The 26,010-nt window shown below is 47.1% G+C and overlaps 2 protein-coding genes across 2 annotated transcripts in view; one reads left to right on the top strand and one right to left on the bottom strand.

Annotated features, from left to right (window-relative positions):
• PROX2 (prospero homeobox 2) overlaps positions 1–8,086 on the bottom strand; it is a 36,005-nt gene extending 27,919 nt beyond the window's left edge. Inside the window, exons 1-2 of the mRNA XM_038765581.1 lie at positions 8,036–8,086; positions 4,116–4,172 (exon numbers count right to left, since the gene is read on the bottom strand). Of these exons, the coding sequence (XP_038621509.1) occupies positions 4,116–4,172; positions 8,036–8,086 (108 nt within the window). The remainder of the gene's footprint in view (positions 1–4,115; positions 4,173–8,035) is intronic.
• Positions 8,087–15,403: 7,317 nt separating this feature from the next.
• Positions 15,404–26,010, top strand: part of DLST (dihydrolipoamide S-succinyltransferase) — a 28,196-nt gene continuing 17,589 nt past the window's right edge. The window contains exons 1-6 of the mRNA XM_038765744.1: positions 15,404–15,507; positions 23,603–23,636; positions 24,658–24,706; positions 25,201–25,256; positions 25,402–25,476; positions 25,599–25,654. Coding sequence (XP_038621672.1) covers positions 15,445–15,507; positions 23,603–23,636; positions 24,658–24,706; positions 25,201–25,256; positions 25,402–25,476; positions 25,599–25,654 — 333 coding nt within the window. The 5' untranslated portion in view covers positions 15,404–15,444. The remainder of the gene's footprint in view (positions 15,508–23,602; positions 23,637–24,657; positions 24,707–25,200; positions 25,257–25,401; positions 25,477–25,598; positions 25,655–26,010) is intronic.

The following is a 26,010-nucleotide window of genomic DNA, read 5'->3' as shown; positions in this document are numbered from 1 at the left end:
CTAAGCTCTCGGGAGAGTAAAAAAGAACAATAAACAGACACGTCCCCTGCCCACAAAGAGCTTAGAGTCTAGACGGGGAGACAGATATTAATATAAATAAATGAGACAACACATTCCCTGCTCACAACATCCACAGGATAGAAGCAGCGTGGCTCAGTGGAAAGAGCCCGGGCTTTGGAGTCAGAGGTCATGGGTTCAAATCCCAGCTCCGCCAACTGTCGGCTGTGTGACTTTGGGCAAGTCACTTCACTTCTCTGTGCCTCAGTTACCTCATCTGTAAAATGGGGATGAAGACTGTGAGCCCCCCGTGGGACAACCTGATCACCTTGTAACCTCCCCAGCGCTTAGAACAGTGCTTTGCATGTAGTAAGCGCTTAATAAATGCCATCATTATTAGTAGTAGTAGTAGTAAGAGCCATAGGGGAAAACAAACCAAAGGGGTGATGACACCAGGCAAATCACTCCTACTGCCTATTTCCCCCTTCCCTAGCGAACGGTTTTCCCCCCGCTTTCGTTGCTTGGGGAAAAATCCCCATTTTCTCCTAATTTTTGTGTTCCGTGATTAGGGAAGAGGACCCAGACACTGGAATGTAAAGCTCTGGCTCGTCTTCTCAGTTGGGATGACTAGGGAATCGGAAAAGCATAACTCATCGCAGCCCCCGAAAGCCGATTGCGGAGTCAGATGACAGACAGCCCTCTCATTTCCGCAGTCTCGGGGTCTCAGCGGCTCACAAGTAGAAGGGAAGTTCTAGGGGACCTGTCCCCCCTCCCCGACAGAACCACAGATAGACATGGAAAATCTCAGATTTGGGCTCCCCTGATGTCATTGCTTTGAAATATTATCCTGCATTAGAAGGACATGCTTCTTTTAGAGTGAGCCCCCCTTTTCCTCCGCTCCTCCTCCCCTCCCCATCGCCCCGACTCCCTCCCTCTGCTCCACTCCCCTCCCCGCCCCACCTCACTTGGGTATATTTTTACATACTTTATCTTATTAAAGATGTGTATATATCTATAATTCTATTTATATTGATGCCTGTCCCTCTGCTCCACTCCCCTCCCCGCCCCACCTCACTTGGGTATATCTTTACATACTTTATCTTATTAAAGATGTGTATAGATCTATAATTCTATTTATATTGATGCTATCGATGCCTGTTTACTTGCTTTGCTTTATTTCGTGGTCTGTCTCGCCCCTTCTAGACCGCGAGCCTGTTGTTGGGTAGGGATTGTCTCTATTTGGTGCTGAATTGTACTCTCCAAGCGCTTAGCACAGTGCTCTGCACAGAGTAAGCGCTCAGTAAATACGATCGAATGCACGAACGCTCGTTGTGAGCAGGGAGTGTGTCTACCCACACCGTTCTGTTGCCCCCTCCCAAGTGCTTAGTACACAGTAAGCGCTCCATAAATACCACTGATTGATTTTAGTGGAAAGTCAGAGTCCACAGAGTACGAAATTGTCCGTCTCACCCCTGGATCTGAAGTAGGTTTGTCAGCCCACAGTACTTCTCTGGGCCTCAGTTACCTCATCTGTGAAATGGGGATTAAGACTGTGAGCCCCACGTGGGACAATCTCATTATCTTGTATGTCCCCCATCAATCAGTCAATCATATTTATTGAGCGCTTACTGTGTGCAGAGCACTGTAGTAAGCACTTGGGAAGTACAAGTTGGCAACATATAAAGACGGTCCCTCCCCAACAGCGGGCTCACAGTCTAGAAGGGGGAGACAGACAACAAAACAAAACATATTAACAAAATAAAATAAATAGAATAGTAAATATGTACAAGTAAAATAAATAGATCAATCAATCAATCATCAGTCATATTTATTGAGCGCTTACTGTGTGCAGAGCACTGTACTAAGCACTTGGGAAGTATAAGTTGGCAACATCTAGAGACGGTCCCTACCCAACAGCAGGCTCACGGTCTAGAAGGGGGAGACAGACAACAAAACGAAACATATTAACAAAATAAAATAAATAGAATAAATATGTACACATAAAATAGAGTAATAAATACGTACAAACATATATACATATATGTAGGTGCTGTGGGGAGGGGAAGGAGGTAAGACGGGGGGGATGGGGAGGGGGAGGAGGGGGCTCGGAACAGTGCTCGGCACATATGGTATTTGTTGAACACTCGCTTACTATTATTATGAAGAAACAGATCCCTGCAGATGCTGGAGTAGCCAAAAAATATTTAATCCCCCTCAGAGTGTCTTGACCCCCATCTCTTCTGCCTGTGGTTTCTGAGGGAAGAGATTTCACAACCGCCCAGCAAGAAGTAGCCAGCAGCCAGGGACGACCCAAGGAAGAGGACCGGCGTCACCTCAACTGAATAATAATAATAATGATGGTATTAAGCACTTACTATGTGCCAAGCACTGTTCTAAGCACTGGGGGAATACGAGGTGATTAGGTTGTCCCATGTGGGGCTCACCATCTTAATCCCCATTTTGCAGATGAGGTCACTGAGGCCCAGAGAAGTGAAGTGATTTGCCCAAAGTCACCCAGCTGACAATTGGTGGAGCCAGGATTTGAACTCGTGACCTCTGACTCCAAAGTCCGGGCTCTTTCCACGGAGCCACGCTGAAGACCTTCATCAAGGCAGCCTGGTCCTCAGACCCTCCTGGAGAGGATACGGAGCCCACTGTTGGGTAGGGACCGTCTCTATATGTTGCCAACTTGTACTTCCCAAGCGCTTAGTACAGTGCTCTGCACACAGTAAGCGCTCAATAAATACGATTGATTGATTGATTGATACCATCTTCCCTCCTCTCCGCCGCCTACCTGCTGTGGGACCTCAGGCAAGTCGCTTCACTTCCCTGGGCCTCAGTTCCCTCCTCTGGAAAAGGGGGATTAAGGCTGTGGGCCCCATGTGGGACAGGGACTGTGTCCAACCTGACGAGCTTGGGGACTAAGACCCCAGCGCTTAGTACGGTGCCTGGCACGTAGTAAGTGATTAACAAATACCACAGAAAAACCCCAAACCCCAGTTTTCTCATCGGCAAAATGGGGATTTTATAGCTGTCGTCCCCCCCCCCCTGCTTAAACTGTGAGCCTCAAGTGGCATTTAGACTGTGAACCCACTGTTGGGTAGGGACTGTCTCTATATGTTGCCAACTTGGACTTCCCAAGCGCTTAGTACAGCGCTCTGCACACTGTAAGCGCTCAATAAGTACGATTGATGATGATGATGATGACTGTATATGTTGCCAACTTGTACTTCCCAAGCGCTTAGTACAGTGCTCCGCACACAGTAAGCGCTCAATAAATACGATTGATGATGATGATGATGATGACTGTATATGTTGCCAACTTGTACTTCCCAAGCGCTTAGTACAGTGCTCCGCACACAGTAAGCGCTCAATAAATACGATTGATTGGCTGATCTAATTTTCTGGTAGCCACCCCCAGCGCTCAGTACGGTGCCTGGCACATAGTAAGTGCCCGGCAGATGTCACGATCGTTATTATTCTCCAGAGTGGTTCAACACCCCCCCGAGGGGCGACGCCTGATTCCCCACCAAGTGGCAAAGAGAAACTGGAATGGGAAATAATAACAATCAATCAATCAATTAATCAATCAATCGTATTTATTGAGCGCTTACTGTGTGCAGAGCGCTGTACTAAGCGCTTGGGAAGTCCAAGTTGGCAACATCTAGAGACAGTCCCTACCCAATAACGACGGCATTTGTTAATGTGCGCAGAGCACTGGACTAAGCGCTTGGGAAGTCCAAGTTGGCAACATCTAGAGACGGCAAGTGACTTTCCCAAAGTCACACAGCCAGTGCTTGGCACATAGTAAGCCCTTACCAAATGCCATTATTATTTTTATTCATTCTTTCAATCGTATTCATTGAGCACTTACTGTGTGCAGAGCACTGGACTAAGCCCTTGAGAAGTACAAGTCAGCAACATCTAGAGACGGGCCCTACCCGACAGCGGGCTCACGGTCTAGAAGGGGGAGACAGAGAACAAAACACAACGTATTAACAAAATAAAATAAATAGAATGAATATGCACACATAAAATAGAGTAATAAATACGTTACTATGTGCGAAGCGCAAGTGCCCCCGCCCTCCACCTTCCCCGCTCGGGGTGGATCTCCTTACCGCTCCGTGTCGAAGCAGGATGCCGGAGGCCGGGGGATGAGGGATGGTCCCCAGTGTCTGTGGGAGGAGAAGGCCGGAGGGGAATGGACATGACGGCCGTCCTGGAGCTCTGCCGCTGTCCTAGAAGCCCCCTCCTTGATGGGGAGGCAGGGTGGGCTTCCCAGTGGCATCCAACCAGCTGTGGAGGGCTTATAAATATGCGAAGGTCGTAGCAGGGGCATGGTGGGATATTCCCAAGAGCAAGGTGCAGCCCCTTTTTCCATCCCCCAGCCCGTTCGGCTAACGGAAGAAATGCAACCGAGTCGATCGCCGGCAATCTCCAGCTGCCTTTCAAACTCCAGTCATCATCATCATCATCATCAATCGTATTTATTGAGCGCTTACTATGTGCAGAGCACTGGACTAAGCGCTTGGGAAGTACAAATTGGCAACATATAGAGACAGTCCCCACCCGACAGTGGGCTCACAGTCTGAAAGGGGGAGACAGAGAACAAAACCAAACAAAGAAAATAAAATAAATAGAATAGATAGGTACAAATAAAATAAATAAATAAATAAAGTCAGTCCCAGTAATAGTAATAGAGTAAGTCAGTCAGTCCCAGACAACACGCACCCCCTAGTTCAGCCGGGCCATCGTATTTATCGAGCGCTTTACAGCGTGCTGGGCGCTGTACTAAGCGCTTGGGAGAGTACGACGCAATAATCAACTTGTACGAGCTTGCAGTCTGGAGGGGGAGACTGTATTTGCTAATTCTGAAAGCGTTTTTCAGCTCTTCAATCAGTCAATCAATCGTATTTATTGAGCGCTTACTGTGTGCAGAGCACTGGACTAAGCGCTTGGGAAGTATAAGTCGGCAACATAGAGAGACAGTCCCTACCCAACGGTGGGCTCACGGTCGAAAAGACTGTGTTTCTTCAGAAACACCATCTCCGGTCAACGGAACTAGCTAAATTAGAAACAGACGTTCCTTTCGACCCTTGCAGCAATCTGTATGTGTGAATTCACTTTGCTGTTTCGTGGGGAATAATAATAATAATAATAATAATAATAATAATAATAATGGTATTTAGGACTGTCTCTATATGTTGCCAATTTGTACTTCCCAAGCGCTTAGTACAGTGCTCTGCACACAGTACGTGCTCAATAAATACAATTGATGATGATTATCAGTGCTTAGAACAGTGCTTTGCACATAGTAAGTGCTTAACAAATACCATCCTTATTATTATTATTATTTATTAAGCACTTACTATGTGTAAAGCACTGTTCTAAGCGCCGGGGAGGTTACACGGTGATCAGGTTGTCCCACTGGGGGCTCACAGTCTTCGTCCCCATTTGACAGATGAGGGAACTGAGGCCCAGAGAAGTGAAGTGACTTGCCCAGAGTCACACAGCTGACAGTTGGCGGAGTCGGGATTTGAACCCATGACCTCTGACTCCAAAGCCCAGGCTCTTTCCACTGAGCCGCGCTGCTTCTCAAAATTAACTATATTACTGGTTGGGAAGGAGGATTGTTTTTAATCTTGAGGCTGAATACTAGTAATAATCTCAAAATTAGCTATATTACTGGCTGGGAGGGTGGCTTTTTTTAATCTTGAGGCTGAATACTAATATTAATCTCAAAATTAACTATATTACTGGTTGGGAGGGTGGATTTTTTTTCATCTTGAGGCTGAATACTAATAATAATCGCGGTATTTGTTGAGCACTTACTGTGTGCCGGGATTATGTGTCAGGTATAAGTGCTGGAATAGATACGAGATACAAACATAACTACCCCGCTTTAAAATTTAGGGTGAGAAAAGGCATATTTCCTCTTTCATATTTCATAAGTCTGGTTTTTTTGGGACTCACATCTTGGGTCTCAGCGGGGAAACAGAACGCTCATCGGACGTTTTAAAGGGCAGCGGTTGGGATTCAGATCTGTGAGCCCACTGTTGGGTAGGGACTGTCTCTATATATTGCCAATTTGTACTTCCCAAGCGCTTAGTACGGTGCTCTGCACATAGTAAGCGCTCAATAAATACGATTGATGATGATAGCCAACGATGTCTGCCGCGGCAACAATGAAAACTGCTTAGGGTATCAATAATTTCTATCTTCGGGTGTGTCGGGTGGGGTTCTCGAAACAGAAATTATGCATTCCCTCCAGGCAGATGTTGTTTCTAGGAAAATGAGGCAGGGCAGTGAGATGAGGCGAGCCTACAAACAGCTGGGGAATCAATCAATCAATCAATCGTATTTATTGAGCGCTTACTGTGTGCAGAGCACTGGACTAAGCACTCGGGAAGTCCAAGTCGGCAACACATAGAGACAGTCCCTGCCCAACAGCGGGCTCACGGTCTAGAAGCACTTGTCTGCTGTGTGACCTCGGGCAAGCCACTTCACTTCTCTGGGCCTCAGTTATCTCATCCGTAAAACGGGGATTAAGACTGCGAGCCCCACGTGGGGCAACCTGATTAGTTCTATCTCCCCCAGCGCTTAGAACAGTGCTTGGCACATAGTAAGCACTTAACAAAGACCATTATTGGCATTATTATTATAAACCTGAGGTCCCTGGTGACTCTGAGGTGATGTACTACAGGGTAGTCTGTGACTGATGCTGGGTCTTGGCAGTGATCTTGGCAATGAGAAGCAGCGTGGCTCAGTGGAAAGAGCCCGGGCTTGGGAGTCAGAGGTCATGGGTTCTAATCTCACTCCCCCGCTTAATAATAATAATAATGATGGCATTTGTTAAGCGCTTACTATGTGCCAAGCACTGTTCTAAGCGCTGGGGGGATTCAAGGTGATCAGGTTGTCCCACGTGGGGCTCACAGTCTTCATCCCCATTTTACAGAGGAGGTAACTGAGGCTCAGAGAAGTGAAGTGGCTCCCCCAAGGTCACACAGCAGACATGTGGCGGAGCCGGGATTCGAACCCATGACCTCTGACTCGTCAGCCGTGTGGCTTTGGGTGAGTCACTTCACTTCTCTGGGCCTCAGTTCCCTCATCTGTAAAATGGGGGTGAAGACTGTGAGCCCCACGTGGGACAACCTGATTACCCTGTAGCCCCCCCCCCCCCCCCCCCACCCAGCGCTTAGAACAGTGCTTGGCATATAGTAAGCGCTTACAAATACCAACATTATTATTATTATCTTCTACCCAGGAGGGGCACCATGACAGTATCCCCCTACAAGTGAATGCCCTCGGGATAGAAGCGTAAAGTATTTTGAATCTAATCACAGTCTTTTAGACTGTGAGCCCACTGTCGGGTAGGGACCGTCTCTATATGTTGCCAACTTGTACTTCCCAAGCGCTCAGTACAGTGCTCTGCACACAGTAAGCGCTCAATAAATACGATTGATTGATTGATAATAGTGGCCGCGGGATGCTAAGAGGAACCATGAGCTAGTTACCTTTCTTATTTGTTCTCTCCCCCTCGCCCCCATCTCCATCCCCCCCGCCTTACCTCCTTCCCTTCCCCACAGCACCTGTATATATGTATATATGTTTGTACATATTAATTACTCTATTTATTTATTTTACTTGCACATATCTATTCTATTTATTTTATTTTGTTAATATGTTTGGTTTTGTTCTCTCCCCCTCGCCCCCCTCTCCATCCCCCCCATCTTACCTCCTTCCCTTCCCCCCAGCACCTGTATATATGTAGATATGTTTGTACAGATTTATTACTCTATTTATTTATTTATTTTTCTTGTACCTATCTATTCTATTTATTTTATTTTGTTAGTACGTTTGGTTTTGTTCTCTGTCTCCCCCTTCTAGACTGTGAGCCTACTGTTGGGTAGGGACTGTCTCTATATGTTGCCAACTTGTATTTCCCAAGCGCATAGTACAGTGCTCCGCACACAGTAAGCGCTCAATAAATGTGATTGATTGATTGATTGATCCATCCAAGTGAAGATGTACCACTTACCATTCCTAAATTTTCCCCTCTCCAGCCCCCAGTTTTCCTCTGGAACCTCATTACGGTTCCCTCACTCACAGAGGCCTTTAATCTCCTATCGAAGCTACTTAATATTTTCAGCCCGATGACTTCCTATAGTAAGAGAAAGTCACGCTTCTCGCCCCCCGGGTGAATGAAGTCTCTATCTGTTGCCAACTTGTACTTCCCAAGCGCTCAGTACAGTGCTCTGCACACAGTAAGCGCTCAATAAATACGATTGAATGAATGAATGAATGAAGGTTTACGCTCATGTTGGCCCTGAACTTTACACAAACTGCACTCCCTCAGGCAGGTCTTGTGAGAAGCAGCGCGGCTCAGTGGAAAGAGCCCGGGCTTGGGAGTCGGAGGTCATGGGTTCGAATCCCGTCTCCGCCACTTATCGGCCGTGTGACCTTGGGTAAGTCACTTCACTTCCCAAGCGCTTAGTCCAGTGCTGTGCACACAGTAAGCGATCAATAAATATGATTGATTGATTGATTCTCTGGGCCTCAGTTACCACATCTGGAAAATGGGGATTAAGACTCTATTTGTTTTACTTGTATATATCTATTCTATTTATTTTATTTTGTTAATATGTTTGGTTTTGTTCTCCATCTCCCCCTTCTAGACTGTGAGCCCACTGTTGGGTAGGGACCGTCTCTCTATGTTGCCAACTTGGACTTCCCAAGCACTTAATATCAATCAATCAATCAATCAATCAATCAATCGTATTTATTGAGCGCTTACTGTGTGCAGAGCACTGTACTAAGTGCTCGGGAAGTACAAGTTGGCAACATATAGAGACAGTCCCTATCCAACAGTGGGCTCACAGTCTAGAAAGCGGAGACATAGAACAAAACCAAACGTATTAACAAAATAAAATAAATAGAATAGATATGTACAAGTAAAATAAATAAATAGAGTAAAAAATATGTACAAACATATATACATATATACAGATGCTGTGGGGAAGGGAAGGAGGTAAGACAGGGATGGAGAGGGGACAAGGGGGTACATAGTAACAGTGTACACAGTACACAGTACACAGTAAGCGCTCAATAAATATGATTGATTGATTGATTGATTGACTGTGAGCCCCATGTGGGGCAACCTGATTACCTTGTATCTCCCCCAGTGCTTAGAACAGTGCTTGGCACATAGTAAGCACTTAACAACTACCATCATCATTATTATTATTATTATTTGGCAAGCAACAATCCCATGATCCGTATTTTACCTTCCCAAGCGTTTAGTACAGTGCCCTGCACACAGGAAGCGGCATGGAGAAGGAGCATGGCCTAGTGGATAGAGCGTGGCCCTTGGGAGTTCATTCATTCATTCGATCGTATTTATTGAGTAATAATTATTATTAATTATTGTTATTACTCTATTTGTACATATTTATTCTATTTATTTTATTTTGTTAATATGTTTTGTTTTCTTGTCCGTCTCCCCCTTCTAGACTGTGAGCCTGCTGTTGGGTAGGGACCGTCTCTAGATGTTGCCAATTTGGACTTCCCAAGCGCTTAGTCCAGTGCTCTGCACACAGTAAGCGCTCAATAAATATGATTAAATGAATGAATGAACACCTAACATATATTAAGCATCTGTATATATGTACGTATTTATTGCTCTATTTTATTTGTACATATTTATTCTATTTATTTTATTTTGTTAATATGTTCTGTCTTGTCTGTCTCCCCCTTCTAGAGTGGGAGCCCACTGTTGGGTAGGGACCGTCTCTAGATGTTGCCAACTTGTACTTCCCGAGCGCTTAGTCCAGTGCTCTGCACACAGTAAGCGCTCAATAAATACGATTGAATGAATGAACACCTAACATATATTAAGCACCTGTATATATGTACATATTTTTTACTCTATTTTATTTGTACATATTTATTCTATTTATTTTATTTTGTTAATCTGTTTGGTTTTGTTGTCCGTCTCCCCCTTCTAGACTGTGGGCCCACCGTTGGGTAGGGACCGTCTCTAGATGTTGCCAACTTGTGCTTTCCAAGCGCTTAGTCCAGTGCTCTGCACACAGTAAGCGCTCAATAAATATGATTGAATGAATGAACACCTAACATATATTAAGCACCTGTATATATGTACATATTTATTGCTCTGCACACGGTAAGCGCTCAATAAATATGATTGAATGAATGAATGAATGACTGAATTGAGCGCTGACTGTGTACTAAGCGCTTGGAAAGTACAATTCAGCAACAGAGACAGTCCCTGCCCACAGCGGGCTCACAGTCTAGAATCAGGGAGAGAGACATCAAAACAAGTGAACAGGCATCAGTAGCATCATTATAAATGAATAGAATTATAGATATATATAGATATATATATATACATCATTAATAAAAATAATTATAAATAGGTACATCTATACACAAGTGCAGGGGGGCGGGGAAGGGAGTAGAGCCGAGGGAGGGAGTCGGGGCGATGGGGAGGGGATGGGGAGCAGAGGAAAAGGGGGGTTCAGTCTGGGAAGGCCTCCTGGAGGAGGTGAGCTTTCAGTAGGGCTTTGAAGGGGGGGAAATCCCGGCTCCGCCACTTGTCTGCTGTGTGACCTTGGGTGAGTCACTTCACTCCTCTGGGCCTCAGTTCTCTCATCTGGAAAGCAGGGATGGAAACTGTGAGCCCCACGGGCGACGGGGACATAGTAAGCGCTTAATAAATGCCATTATTATTATTATTATTATTATTATTATTATTATTATTATTATTATTATTATTATTATTGTTATTCTCTGGGCCTCAGTTACCTCATCTGTAAAATGGGAACCGTGCCCAACCCGATTTGCTTGTATCCACCCCGGAGCTTAGTACAGTGCCTGGCATGTAGTGAGCGCTTGACAAATTCCCGCAATCGTATTTATTGAGCACTTACTGTGCACAGAGCACTTAAGCACTTATACTTACACTGCATATATGTTTGTACATATTTATTACTCTATTTATTTTACTTGTATATATCTATTGTATTTATTTTATTTTGTTAATATGTTTGGTTTTGTTCATGTTTGTACATATTTATTACTCTATTATTTTACTTGTACATATCTATTCTATTTATTTTATTTTGTTAGTATGTTTGGTTTTGCTCTCTGTCTCTGTGGACTGTGAGCCCACTGTTGGGTAGGGACTGTCTCTATATGTTGCCAACTTGGACTTCCCAAGCGCTTAGTACAGTGCTCTGCACTCAGTGAGCGCTCAATAAATACGATTGATTGATTGATTGATTGTCTCCCCCTTCTAGACTGTGAGCCCACTGTTGGGTAGGGACCGTCTCTATATGTTGCCAACTTGGACTTCCCAAGCGCTTAGTACAATGCTCTGCACACAGTGAGCGCTCAATAAATACGATTGATTGACTGATTAAGGGAAGCAGCGTGGCTCAGTGGAAAGAGCACGGGCTAGGCAGCCCGAGGTCATGGGTTCTAATTCCGACTCCGCACTTGTCAGCCGTGTGACTCTGGGCAAATCACTTCACTTCCCTGGGCCTCAGTTCCCTCACTTGGAAAATGGGGATGAAGACTGTGAGCCCCCCGTGGGACAACCTGATCACTTTGGATCTACCCCAGCGCTTAGAACAGTGCTTGGCACATAGTAAGCGCTCAACAAATACCATTATTATTATTGTTAGTAGCAGTGGCAAGAGCCCGGGATTGGGAATCAGAGCCGTGGGTTCTAATCCCGACTCCGCCACCTGTGTGCTGTGTGACTTTGGACAAGTCGCTTCACGTCTCTGGGCCTCAGTTGCCTCATCTCTAAAATGGGGATTAAAACTGTGAGCCCCCTGTGGAGCAATCTGATCACCTTGTAACCTCCCCAGCGCTTAGAACAGTGCTTTGCACATAGTAAGCACTTAATAAATGCCATTATTATTATTATTATTATTATCTGGGCCTCAGTTACCTCATCTGTAAAATGGGGATGAAGACTGGGAGCCCCATGTGGGGCAACCTGATCACCTTGAATCTCCCCCAGTGCTTAGAACAGTGCTTGGCACATAGTGAGCGCTTAACAAATACCATCCTTATTATTATTTGTAACCTTGTAAGCTCCCCAGTGCTTAGAACAGTGCTTGGCACATGGTAAGTGCTTAACAAATACCATTCTTATTGTTATTTGTAACGTTGTAAACTCCTCAGTGCTTAGAACAGTGCTGGGCACATAGCAAGCGCTTAACAAATACCATCCTTATTATTATTTGTAACCTTGTAACCTCCTCAGTGCTTAGAACAGTGCTTGGCACATAGTAAGCGCTTAACAAATGCCATCCTTATTATTATTTGTAACCTTGCGACCTCCTCAGTGCTTAGAACAGTGCTTGGCACATAGTAAGCGCTTAACAAATATCATCCTTATTATTTGAAACCTTGTAACCTCCTCAGCGCTTAGAACAGTGTTTGGCACATAGTAAGCGCTTAACAAATACCATCTTTATTATTATTTGTAACCTTGTAACCTCCTCAGTGCTTAGAACAGTGCTTGGCACGTAGTGAGCGCTTAGAACAGTGCTTGGCATGTAGTGAGCACTTAACAAATACCATCCTTATTATTATTTGTAACCTTGTAACCTCCCCAGTGCTTAGAACAGTGCTTGGCACATAGTAAGCGCTTAACAAAAACCATTCTTATTATTATTTGTAACGTTGTAAACTCCCCAGCGATTAGAACAGTGCTTGGCACACGGTAAGTGCTTAACAAATACCATCCTTATTATTATTTATAACCTTGTAACCTCCTCAGTGCTTAGAACAGTGCTTGGCACATAGTGAGCGCTTAACAAATACCATCTTTATTATTATTTGTAACCTTGTAACCTCCTCAGCACTTAGAACAGTGCTTGGCACCTAGTAAGCGCTGAACAAATACCATCCTTATTATTTGAAACCTTGTAACCTGCCCAGCGCTTAGAGCAGTGACGGGCACAAAGTAACTGCTCCATAAATGCCATTATGATTAGTATTCTCATTATGATGATGAACCACAGGCCCGCTGTGTGACCTTGGGCAAGTCCCTTCACTTCTCTGAGCCTCAGTTCCCTCATCTGGAAAATGGGGATGAGGGCTGGGAGCCCCACGTGGGGCAACCTGGTCCCTCATCATCATCATCAATCGTATTTATTGAGCGCTTACTGTGTGCAGAGCAGTGTACTAAGCGCTTGGAAAGTACAAGTTGGCAACATATTGAGACAGTCCCTACCCAACAGTGGGCTCACAGTCTCCCAGCGCTTAGAACAGTGCTTTGTGCGTAGCAAGCGCTTCATAAATGCCATTATTATTATTCATTCATTCATTCATTCATTCAATTGTATTTATTGAGCGCATACTGTGTGCAGAGCACTGAACTAAGCGCTTGGGAAGTACAAGTTGGCAACAGAGAGAGACGGGCCCTACCCGACAGCGGGCTCACAGCCTAGACGGGGGAGACGGACAACAAAACGAAACATATTAGCAGAATAAAATAAATAGGATAGTAAATATGTATAAGTAAAATAAATAGTAAATCTGTACAAACAGAGTTCTGCTTAAGTCAGCAAGGAGGAGGGGGGGCTCCAACTTTATCTTTGCTTTCCTCCTCTCCCCTTCCTCACCCATCCCCAACTAGTAGGGCCCTCCCACTGACCAGAAAAAAGGCTTTAATACTAAACTGGAAACGTGACTGATGTTTCCTGCCATGGCCTTGCAGCTCTAATGCAAACCCATGGGATAGGGAATCCGGGAAGAGTCTGGGAAGCTTTCTGTGTCATGTACTGCTGATATCGCTGCCCAACAGAGCTCAAGACATGTAGTAATAATAATAATAGTAAGGGGATTTCTAAAGCTCACCATGTGGCAAGCACTGGGGAAAATACAAGGTAATCAGATCAGACACCATCTCCGTCCCTACAGTGTACATAAGGGGGGGGAACATGTGTGGAATCCCCATTTTACAGATGAGGTGACTGAGGGATGGAAGCGAAGTGACTTGCCCACGGTCACCCATCAGACAAGTGGCAGAGGCGGGATTAGAACCCATGTCCCCTGACTCCCAAGCCCAGGATCTCTCCACTTCTGTGCAATGCTTGGCATAAAATAGACACATCATTATTATTATTATTATTATTATTATTAATGTTGGCATTTGTTAAGCGTTTACTATGTGCACAGCACTGTTCTAAGTGCTGGGGGGGGGGGGGATATAAAGTGATCAGGTTGTCCATGTCCCATATATACATGTCCCATGTATATATGTTTGTACGTATTTATTACTCTGTTTATTTATTTATTTATTTTACTTGTACCTATCTATTCTATTTATTTTATTCTGTCAGTATGTTTGGTTTTTTTTCTCTGTCTCCCCCTTTTAGACTGTGAGCTCACTGTTGGGTAGGGACCGTCTCTAGATGTTGCCAACTTGGACTTCCCAAGCGCTTAGTACAGTGCTCTGCACACAGTAAGCACTCGCTTAGAAAAGTGCTCTGCACATAGTAAGCGCTTAATAAATGCCATTATTATTATTATTATTATTATTAATAAATAAGATTGATTGATTGATTGATGTGAGGTTCACAGTCTTCATCCCCATTTTACAGATGAGGCCACTGAGGCTCAGAGAAGTTAAGTGACTGGCCCGAGGTCACACAGCAGACGTGTGGGGGGGCCGGGATTCGAACCCACGACCTCTGACTCCAAAGGCCGGGCTCTTTCCACTGAGCCACGCTGCTTCTCTATTATCATTATATAATATTATTAACAATAATAATCATCATCATTATTATGTAATTATCATTACATAATAATGATGATGATTATTATTGTTAATAATATGTAATGTTATGTAATATTTATATGTAATCATTTATATTATGTAATAATAATGATTATTATTATTATTGTTCATTCGTTTGGCATTTATTTTTACTCATCACTTGCTTGGGGATTATTATTATTATGAGGGGGGGAGGGCGGGATTCGAACCCGCGTCCCGTGAGGGGAGGGCGGTCACGTGGTTCCCGCAGGCCTCGTGCGCGCGCGCGCCCCGCCCGGCGCCTCCGGGTACTGCAGCCGCGCGGCGCGGACCGGACCATTCGGGCGGAGGCCGCGGGGGGGGGGCGGGAAGGCGCCAACAGCGGCAGGGGGCGCTTTCGGATGGGGATCAGCCCTCTAATAGGGATATAAATGTTCGTTGATCATCCTCGTGCCCTTTCGGACTTCTCCCGGGGCGGGGCCTTTCCGTCGCCCCTCAGGCGATCCCGGGATCCCCCCCCTCTGGCGCGGTGGTTCGGGCCGGCCGGCCCCTGGACGCGGGGTGTCGTCACTTCCGGCCGCGGCCGGGCCTACTTCCGGTGGGCGCTCGCCTCGCGCCGGGCTGTCGCTGCTGTCGCCGCCGTCGCTGTCGCGATGTTGTCTCGGTCCCGCTGCGCGTCCCGAGCGCTGAGCCGCTCGCTGTCCGCCCTCCGACAGGTCCCGACCCGGTGCCGGGAGGGAGGGACGGGGGAGGGACGGGGGCGGGAGGACCGGGGGGAGGGGACCAACTCCAAGGGCATCGGGACACCGTCCCCCACCCTCACCACCATACTGACAGAAATCATCATCATCGCAATAGCAGGAGTAATAATGGTGGTAATAATAGCGGTATGGGTTAAGCGCCCCATAGTGATCAGCATCATCATAATAGCAGTGGTAATAATAGTAATAGTGGCAGTATTGGTTAAGCGCCCCATAGCGGTAGTCATCGGAATAGCAGGAATAGTGGCAGTGTTGGCTAAGCGCGCCTCCCCCCATAGCGATAATCATCATCAAACTGGAGGAATAATAGTAACAATAGTAATATTGGTTAAGCGCCCCATAGTGATCATCATCGGAATAGCAGGAATAATGGTAATAATGGCAGGATTGGTTAAGCGCCCCACAGCGGCGATCATCGGGATAGCGGGAATAATAGCAGTATTGGTTAAGCGCCACATAGCGGTAATCATCGGAATAGCAGGAATAGTAGCAGTGTTGGTTAAGCGCCCCCCCCCCATAGTGATGATCATCATCAAACTGGAGGAATAATAGTAATAATGGCGGTATTGGTTAAGTGCCCATAGTGATCATCATCGGAATAGCAGGAATAATGGTAATAATGGCAGTATTGGTTAAGCGCCCCATAGTGGTAATCATAATAATAGCCGGATTGGTTAAGCGCCCCATAGCGGTAATCATCGGAATAGCAGGAATAGTAGCAGTATTGGTTAAGCGCGCCTCCCCCCAATAGTGGTAATCATTATCAGACTGGAGGAATAATAGTAATAATAGCAGTATTGGTTAAGCGCCCCATCATAATAGTAATAATGGCAGTATTGGTTAGGCGCCCCACAGCGGTGATCATCGGGATAGCAGGAATAATAGCAGTATTGGTTAAGCGCCCCATAGTGGTAGTCGTCGGAATAGCAGGAATAGTAGCAGTATTGGTTAAGCGCCCCTCCCCCCCCCCCCCATAGTGATGATCATCATCAAACTGGAGGAATAATAGTAATAATGGCAGTATTGGTTAAGCGCCCCATCGTAATAGTGATAATGGCAGTATTGGTTAAGCGCCCCATAGTGGTAATCATCGGAATAGCAGGAATAATAGCAGTCTTGGTTAAAGCGCCCCATAGCGGTAATCATCGGAATAGCAGGAATAGTAGCAGTATTGGTTAAGCGCCCCCATAGTGATAATCATCAGAATAGCAGGGCTAGTAGTAATAATAGCAGTATTGGTTAAGCGCTTTGTAGTGATAATCATCAGAATAGTAGGAATAATAGTAATAATGGCAGTATTGGTTAAGCGCCCCATAGTGGTAATCATAATAATAGCAGTACTGGTTAAGCGCCCCATAGCGGTAATCATCGGAATAGCAGGAATAGTAGCAGTATTGGTTAAGCGCCCCTCCCCCTCCCCATAGTGATAATCATCATCAAACTGGAGGAATAATAGTAATGATGGCAGTATTGGTTAAGCGCCCCATCGTAATAGTGATAATGGCAGTATTGGTTAAGCGCCCCATGGTGGTAATCATAATAATAGCAGTATTGGTTAAGCGCCCATAGCGGTAATCATCAGAATAGCAGGAATAGTAGCAGTATTGGTTAAGCGCCCCTCCCCCCACATAGTGATAATCATCATCGAACTGGAGGAATAATAGTAATAATAGCAGTATTGGTTAAGCGCCTCATAGTGATAATCATCAGAATAGCAGGAATAATAGTAATGGCAGTATTGGTTAAACGCCCCACAGGAAATCTTCGGAATAGCAGGAATAATAGTTAAGCGCCCCATAGCGGTAATCATCAGAATAGCAGGAATAGTAGCAGTATTGGTTAAGCGCCCCTCCCCCCCATAGTGATAATCATCAGAATAGCAGGAATAATAGTAATAATAGCAGTATTGGTTAAGCGCCCCATAGTGATAATCATCAGAATGGCAGTAATAATAGCAGTATTGGTTAAGCGTCCCATAGCGGTAATCATCAGAATAGCAGGGATAATAGCAGTATTGGTTAAGCGCCCCTCCCCCCCCCCCCATAGTGATAATCATCAGAATAGCAGGAATAGTAGTAATAATAGCAGTATTGGTTAAGCGCCTCATAGTGATAATCATCAGACTAGCAGGAATAATAGTAATAATGGCAGTATTGGTTAAGCGCCCCATAGTGGTAATCATAATAATAGCAGTATTGGTTAAGCGCCCCATAGCGGTAATCATCAGAATAGCAGGGATAGTAGCAGTATTGGTTAAGCGCCCCTCCCCCCACCATAGTGATAATAATCGTAATAGCAGGAATAGTAGTAAGAATAGCAGTATTGGTTAAGCAGCCCATAGTGATAATCATCAGAGTAGCAGGAATAATAGTAATAATAGCAGTATTGGTTAAGCGCCCCGTAGTGATAATCATCAGAATAGCAGTGATAATTGTAATAGTAACAGTATTGTTTAAGTGCCCTTCCCCCCATAGTGGTAATCATCATCTTAATAGCAGTAATAATAATAGTAATAATAGGTGTATTGGTTAAGCGCCCCAGAGTGATAATCATCATAATAGCAGTAATAATAATAGTAATAATAGCAGTATTGGTTAAGCACCCCATAGTGATAATCATCATAATAGCAGGAATAATAGTAAGAACAGCAGTATTGGTTAAGCGCCCCATAGTGATAATCATCATAATATCAGGAATAATAGTAATAATAGCAGTATTGGTTATGCGCCCTTCCCCCATAGTGGTAATCATCATCATAATAATAGTAATAATAGCACTATTGGTTAAGCGCCCCATAGTGATAATCATCATAATAGCAGTAATAATCGTAATAATAGCAGTATTGGTTAAGCGCCCCATAGGGATAATCGTCATAATAACAGTGGTAATAGTAATAATAGCAGTACTGGTTAAGCGCCCCTCCCCCCATAGTGATTATCATCGTTATAGCAGTATTGGTTAAGCGCCCCTCCCCCCATAGTGATAGTCATCATCATAATAGCAGTAATAATAGCAGTATTGGTTAAGCGCCCCTTCCCCCGTAGTGATAATCATCATAATAGTAATAATAATAATGGTGTTGGGTCATTCATTCATTTATTCCCAAACTGAGCCCCCTTTTTCCTCTCCCCCTCCTCCCCACCCTACCCCTCCCCACAGCACCTGTATATATGTTTGTACAGATTTATTACTCTATTTATTTTACTTGTACATATTTATTCTGTTTATTTTGTTAATATGTTTTGTTGTCTGTCTCCCCCATTCATTCAATCGTATTCATTCATTCAATCGTATTTATTGAGCGCTTACTGAGTGCAGAGCACTGTACTAATGGCTTGGGAAGTACAAGTTGGCAACGTATAGAGATGGTCCCTACCCAACAGCGGGCTCACAGTTTAGAAGGGGGAGACAGGCAATCGTATTTATCCAAGTCGTCTAATAATAATAATGGCATTTATTAAGCGCTTACTATGTGTAAAGCACTGTTCGTTCAGTCGTATTTATTGAGCGCTTACTGTGTGCAGAACACTGTACTAAGGGCTTGGGAATTACAAGTTGGTAACATCTAGAGACGGTCCCTACCCATCAGCGGGCTCACAGTCTAGAAGAGGGAGACAGGCAGTCGTATTTATCCAACTCACTTAATAATAATAACAATAATGGCATTTATTAAGCGCTTACTATGTGCAAAGCACTGTTCATTCATTCATTCATTCAATCGTATTTATTGAGCGTTTACTGTGTGCAGAGCACTGTACTAAGCACTTGGGAAGTACACGTTGGCAACATCTAGAGACGGTCCCTACCCAACAGCGGGCTCACGGTCTAGAAGGGGGAGACAGACAATCGTATTTATCCAAGTCAATAATAATAATAATAATGGCATTTATTAAGTGCTTACTATGTGCAAAGCACTGTTCAATCATCGTCATATTGAGCGCGAACCCATGACCTCTGACTCCAAAGCCTGCGCTCTTTTCCACTGAGCCACACTGCTTCACTTCCCTGCGCCTCAGTGACCTCATCTGGAAAATGGGGATGAAGACTGTGAGCCCCCCATGGGACAACCTGATCACCTTGTAACCTCCCCAGTGCTTTTTCACATCGTAAACGCTTAATAAATCATCAATCGTATTTATTGAGCGCTTACCGTGTGCAGAGCACTGTACTAAGCGCTTAAATGCCATTATTATTGTTATTATCATTATTATTATTGAGCGCTGACTGTGTGCAGAGCACTGTACTAAGCGCTTGGGAAGTACAAGTTGGCAACATAGAGAGACGGTCCCTACCCAACGATGGGCTCACAGGCTAGAGCGCTTACTAGGTGCCAAGGACTGTTCTAAGCGTTGGGGGAGGGGGGGTTACAAGGTGATCAGGTTGTCCCCCGTGGGGCTCACAGTCTTCACCCCCGTTTTAAAGATGCGGTCACTGAGGCCCGGAGAATAATAATAATAATAATAATAATAGTATTTGTTAAGCACTGCGAAACACTGTTCTAAGCGCTGGAGGGGATACAAGGTGATCAGGTTGTCCCCCGTGGGGCTCACAGTCTTCATACCCGTTTTAAAGATGAGGTCACTGAGGCCCGGAGAATAATAATAATAATGATAGTATTTGTTAAGCACTGCGAAACACTGTTCTAAGTGCTGGAGGGGATACAAGGTGATCAGGTTGTCCCCTGTGGGGCTCACAGTCTTCATACCCGTTTTAAAGATGAGGTCACTGAGGCCCGGAGAATAATAATAATAATAATAATAATAATAATAATAATAATAATAGTATTAAGCACTGCGAAGCACTGTTCTAAGCGCTGGAGGGGATACAAGGTGATCAGGTTGTCCCCCGTGGGGCTCACAGTCTTCATACCCGTTTTAAAGATGAGGTCACTGAGGCCCGGAGAATAATAATAACAATAATAATAATAATAATAATAGTATTTGTTAAGCACTGCGAAACACTGTTCTAAGCGCTGGAGGGGATACAAGGTGATCAGGTTGTCCCCTGTGGGGCTCACAGTCTTCATACCCGTTTTAAAGATGAGGTCACTGAGGCCCGGAGAATAATAATAATAAAATATAATAATAATAATGATAGTATTTGTTAAGCACTGCAAAGCACTGTTCTAAGCGCTGGAGGGGATACAAGGTGATCAGGTTGTCCCCCGTGGGGCTCACAGTCTTCATCCCCATTTTAAAGATGAGGGCACCGTGGCCTGGAGAATAATAATAATGGTGATGATGGTATTTGTTAAGCGCTTACTATGTGCAAAGCACTGTTCTAAGCACCGGGGTGGGCGGCGGGGGGGCGGATACAAGGTGATCAGGTTGTCCCACAGGGGCTCACTGTCTTCATCCCCATTTTACAGATGAGGGCACTGAGGCAGGTAGAATAATAATCATGATGGCATTTGTTAAGCGCTTACTATATGTGAAGCACTGTTCTAAGCACTGGAGGGGGATACGAGGTGATCAGGTTGCCTCTCGTGGGGCCCACAGGCTTCATCCCCATTTTACAGATGAAGGCACTGGGGCCCAGAGAATAATAATGATGAGGGTGGTATTTGTTAAGCGCTTACTAGGTGCCAAGCGCTGTTCTAAGCGCTGGAGGGGATCCAAGGGGATCAGGTTGTCCCACGTGGGGCTCACAGTCTTCATCCCCATTTCACGGTTGAGGGAACTGAGGCCCAGAGAAGCGAAGTGGCTTGCCCAAGGTCACACAGCTGACAAGCGGCGGAGCCGGGATTTGAACCCACGGTCTCTGAAGCCCGGGCTCTTGCCACTGAGCCACGCTGTTTCTCCTAAGCGCTGGGAGGGCTACAACTAATAATAATAATGATTATGATGGTATTTGTTAAGCGCTTAATATGTGCCAGGCACTGTACTAAGCGCCGGGGGGCGATTTCAAGGGAACCAGGTTGTCCCACATGAGGCTCACAGGCTTCCTCCCCATTTTGCAGGTGAGGGCAGTGAGGCCCAGAGAAGTGAAGTGTGGCTTAATTTAAGCGGCAAGTCACTTCTCTGGGCCTCAGTTACCTCATCTATAAAATGGGGATAAATAATAGTAATGATGATGATGGTATTTGCGAAGCGCATGCTATGTACCCAGCACTGTTTTAAGCACTGGGGGCGATACAAGGTGATCAGGTTGTCCCCCATAGGGCTTGCAGTCTTCACCCCCATTTTGCAGATGGGGGAACTGAGGCCCAGAGAAGTGAAGTGACTTCCCCAAAGTCCCACAGCTGACAGGCGGCGGGGTCGGGATTAGAACCCAAGACCTCCGACTCCCAAACCTGGGCTCAGTGGATGATGTTCTCCACCCCCCCCCGCCCCCCCCCCATGCCCCCAGCCAGCCACACAGGGTGTCGCCTCCCACGCCCCTGGATGTCTCCTCCAGCCCCTAGGGGTGTCTCCCCCAGCCCCACCAGCCCTGAGGGGCGTCTCCCCCGACCCCCTATTGGTGTTGCCCTCAGCACCCCCCCCCGTGGGGTGTCTCCCCCAGCCCACGGTGTCTCCTCCCAGCCCCTAGGGGTGCCCCCCAGCCCCTGTGGGGTGTCTCCCCCAGCCCCCCGGGGTATCCCCCCATCCTTGTGGGGTGTCCCCCCCATCTTATGAGGGTGTCGCCCCTAGTTTCCCCGGGTGTCCCCCCCACTAACCCCGTGCCTCCCACCCCCCGGGTCGTCTCCCCCAGCCCCCCGGGGTGTCCCCTCCAACCCCCCAGGGTGTCAGCCGGTCCCTCTTCCGCCCCCCGCTCCCTCAGCCGTATTTATTGAATGCTCACCGTGTGCAGAGCACTGTACTAAGCGCTTGGATAGATCAGTCGATCGTATTTGCCGAGCGCTGACTGTGTACTGGATACCGTGTTAAGAGCTTAGGAGGGGACAGTAGAACAAAGCCTATCAGGCTTAAGACGTGCTGAACTCCGTGCTAAGCACGAGGGCAGATACGCAGTCGGATCAGCCGCAATCCCTGACCGACACGGAGCTCGTAGTCTAAGAGGAAGGGAGGACAGATATTTAGTCCCCGTTTTACGGATGAGTAGACTGAGGCGCCGAGAGGTCAAGTGACTTGTCCAAGGTCACACAGCAGCAGCAAGCGGAGGAGTTGGGGCTGGAACCCAGATCTCTCGCCAGTGGCCGCGTGGCCTGGTGGAAAGAAGACCGGCTTAACGAGGCAGTGGACTTGCCCGCTCCGTGACCTTGGCAGAGTCACTTGACCTCTCAGGGCCTCAGTTTCCTCAGCCGTAAAAATGCATTCATTCATTCGGTCGTTTTTATTGAGCGCTTACCGTGTGCGGAGCTAAGCACTTGGAAAGTACAATTAGGCAACAGATAGAGATGATCCCCGCCCAACAACGGGCTCACAGTCTAGGAGCGGGGAGGCAGATGACAAAACAAGGAGGCAAACATCAATAGCATCAAAACAGATAAATAGAGTTGTAGGTATAGGCACCTCATTAATGAAATAAATAGAATAAGTGTGTACAAATATACACAAGTGCCCTGGGGCGGAGAAGGGGGTAGAGCAGAGGGAGGGAGTCGGAAGAGGAACCGAGCTAAAGGGGGGCTCACGCTCCCCCTTAGACCGTGAGCCCCGTGCGGGACAGGAACCGTGCCCTGCCTGATTATCATATACCTACCCCGGTGCTTAGTACAGTGCTCGGCGCGTAACAAGTACCGCAATTATCACTTTAAGCAATCGAGAGCAAGTTCTCGTCAGGCTCTTGAGGAGCACATCCCCAGCCGGAGCTCGAAGCCTCGGTTGTCCAGAGCCCTAGCCGTCGTTTTCAGGTTGTGGAGAAAGTTCGCTTCTCGGCATGCCGGTGTCCGTCGGCATGCCGAGAGGCGAGGCGGGTCGAGGAGAGGGTTGAACTGTGCCCTTGGCAGGCCGAACGGAGCTTGCCGCTCCCAACGGATCCCCCTTAGTGGAACGGGGGAGCCCCCGCCCCTCGTCAGAGCCCAGAAAGCCCGGGGTGGGTTTGGGATGACTCTCCCGGTTATTTCTTCCCTTCCCCGACCCGGAGAGTACTGACACGTCTTCTCGGTCCACAGGGGAGCTGCCCTCTGGGGAGGCGTTCGTTGCCCGGTAAGTCTCGCTCTGGTTTGTAACAAGGGAAGGGAAATGCCGTCTCGTTTGGAAAGCGGAGTTTCGGCAGGTCGGGACGGTGGCTAAGTGTGGGGACGGACGACACCGTTTTTATCTGCATTAAAGGAACGCGGCGTGTACGATGGGGGGGATTCGCCGGCCCTCAGTTAGGGAATCCCAGGAGGGGCTTGTAAAATCGGGCCAGTCCGTAGAAGAGAATCCAAAGGATTGGGATTTGAGGACTTCTTGGGGTTCAGCCTTTGAGGTGGCGCCCGCCCACGCTGCCCCTCCTCAGCCCCGTTAGCTCCGACGCGACGGGATAATCAGCCGCCGTGGCCCAACCCTTTCCTAGGGGTCAGGGCCCTGCTGAGAGCTTCAAGGCCCTGCTGAGAGCTCACCTCCTCCAGGAGGCCTTCCCAGACTGAGCCCCTTCTTTCCTCTCCCCCTCGTCCCCCTCTCCATCCCCGCGTCTTACCTCCTTCCCTTCCCCACAGCACCTGTATATATGTATATATGGTTGTACATATTTATTACTCTATTTATTTATTTATTTATTTATTTTGCTTGTACATTTCTATCCTACTTATTTTATTTTGTTGGTATGTTTGGTTCTGTTCTCTGTCTCCCCCTTTTAGACTGTGAGCCCACTGTTGGGTAGGGACTGTCTCTATGTGATGCCAATTTGTACTTCCCAAGCGCTTAGTACAGTGCTCTGCACATAGTAAGCGCTCAATAAATACGATTGATTGATGATTGATTGATCCGGGCAGGAGCCGCCTGGATTCCCCGTGACTCTTGTCGGCAGCCTCTCCCCGCAGGTGGCCTTGGAAAATAAGGAAGTCACTCCCTTATCTGATTCAATGGCCAATTCCAGTTTTCCAAGCCCTCTCCGCAGAGTCCCCAGAAGAGCTTCCAATCAATCAATCAGTCGTATTGAGCGCTTACTGTGTTCAGAGCGTACGAGCTTCTAGTGCTCGTTTGTTTTTTGTTTTTTTTTTCTGAAGCACTTTCTGTCTTGCAGGCGTCTCCCTAGGCCAGAGTCCGGCTCACCTCGACAGCAGGAAGCTCCTGTAAGTCCTTCAGTTGGGATCACGGGAAGGGATACGCCGAAGGGCATTAAGTGTGACAAGTGGGTAACGCGAGGTGCAAAACCCCGCACCCTTCACTTGCCCCAGGTCGCACGGCGGACAGGCGGCGGAGTCCGGGTTCGCACCCAGGTCTCTCTGACTCGGGCCGGGGCTCCGGGGCTCGGTCGGTCGACGGATGGGTTGGAACGACAGGAGAGTCGAGGGCGAGTCAGGGCCACAGGGTTGGCTTGGAAGGAGGGAAGACCAGGGGTCGGGGAAGAGCGGGCGAGGGGAAGGAGAGGAAAGTTGGGACGAGCTGGAGCGCCGCGAAGCCGATCGGGACGCTTCTCCGGCCACCGATAACGGAATGAAATCCGCTTAATCCCCTTTTCATTCAGTCGTATTTATTGAGCCCTTCCTGTGTGCAGGGCACTGTACTAAGCACTTGGGAAGTACAGGCTGGCGAGTTGACCGTTTTGTGCGTCTGTCCCCTCTAGTGTAAACAACGCTAGCGTCTTCAGCGTTCGCTTCTTCCGGACGACGGCGGCGTGCAGTAAGTACCCCGAGTCCAGCCCCCCTCCCAGGGGCCCGGCCGTCCGTCCGTCCCGCGTCCCGGAAGGAGAGACGACGACATCCGGAGGAGCCGGTTGACGGGAACCGCTAATGGGCGCCTGCCCCTTGTGTCTTCCCTTCCCTAGGGAACGACGTGGTCACAGTCAAAACCCCAGCTTTTGCAGAGTCGGTCACAGAGGGGGACGTCAGGTGGGAAAAAGGTACGTTCCGGCCCTTGAAGCGTGTTACGATGGATGCCCGCGGTCGGACCGCACGACGCCCTGGCCGCGGACGTCGGGCTTTTGTGAGCGCTTCCCCCTGACAAGAGGTCGTTGCCTTTCAGCTGTTGGAGACACGGTCGCGGAGGACGAAGTGGTGTGTGAAATCGAAACAGACAAGGTGGGCAGGGGATTCACTTCGGGTGGCGGTGACTCGCAGAGCCTTTTCTCAAAACACTGTGCCCAGATGGGCACCCCCAGAAGAGAAAAAAAGGAAAACCCCGGGGCAGTTTCCTCACTCTGTGCCCTGAGGAGCCTAATAGCCATCCGAGTGGGTTAATTGAGCAGTATGTTTTTTCTCCTCGGCTAGTTATTGTCTTCAGAATGAAGCAATGTTCACCAGGCTATTTTGACCTCAAAAACCCAGTTTCTGGCATTGTCTCTGACGATGCTCTCGGGCCTGACGCTTCCTTTTTCTAAAAAGACAGTGCTCGGTGCATAGTTAAGCGCTCAACAAATACGGTAATTATTAATAAT

Source organism: Tachyglossus aculeatus, chromosome 23, assembly GCF_015852505.1.
Source record: "Tachyglossus aculeatus isolate mTacAcu1 chromosome 23, mTacAcu1.pri, whole genome shotgun sequence".
Taxonomy (NCBI): Eukaryota; Metazoa; Chordata; class Mammalia; order Monotremata; family Tachyglossidae; genus Tachyglossus; species Tachyglossus aculeatus.
The sequence above is the reverse complement of the archived record's forward strand: the minus strand, read 5'-3'. Positions and strand labels throughout refer to the sequence as shown.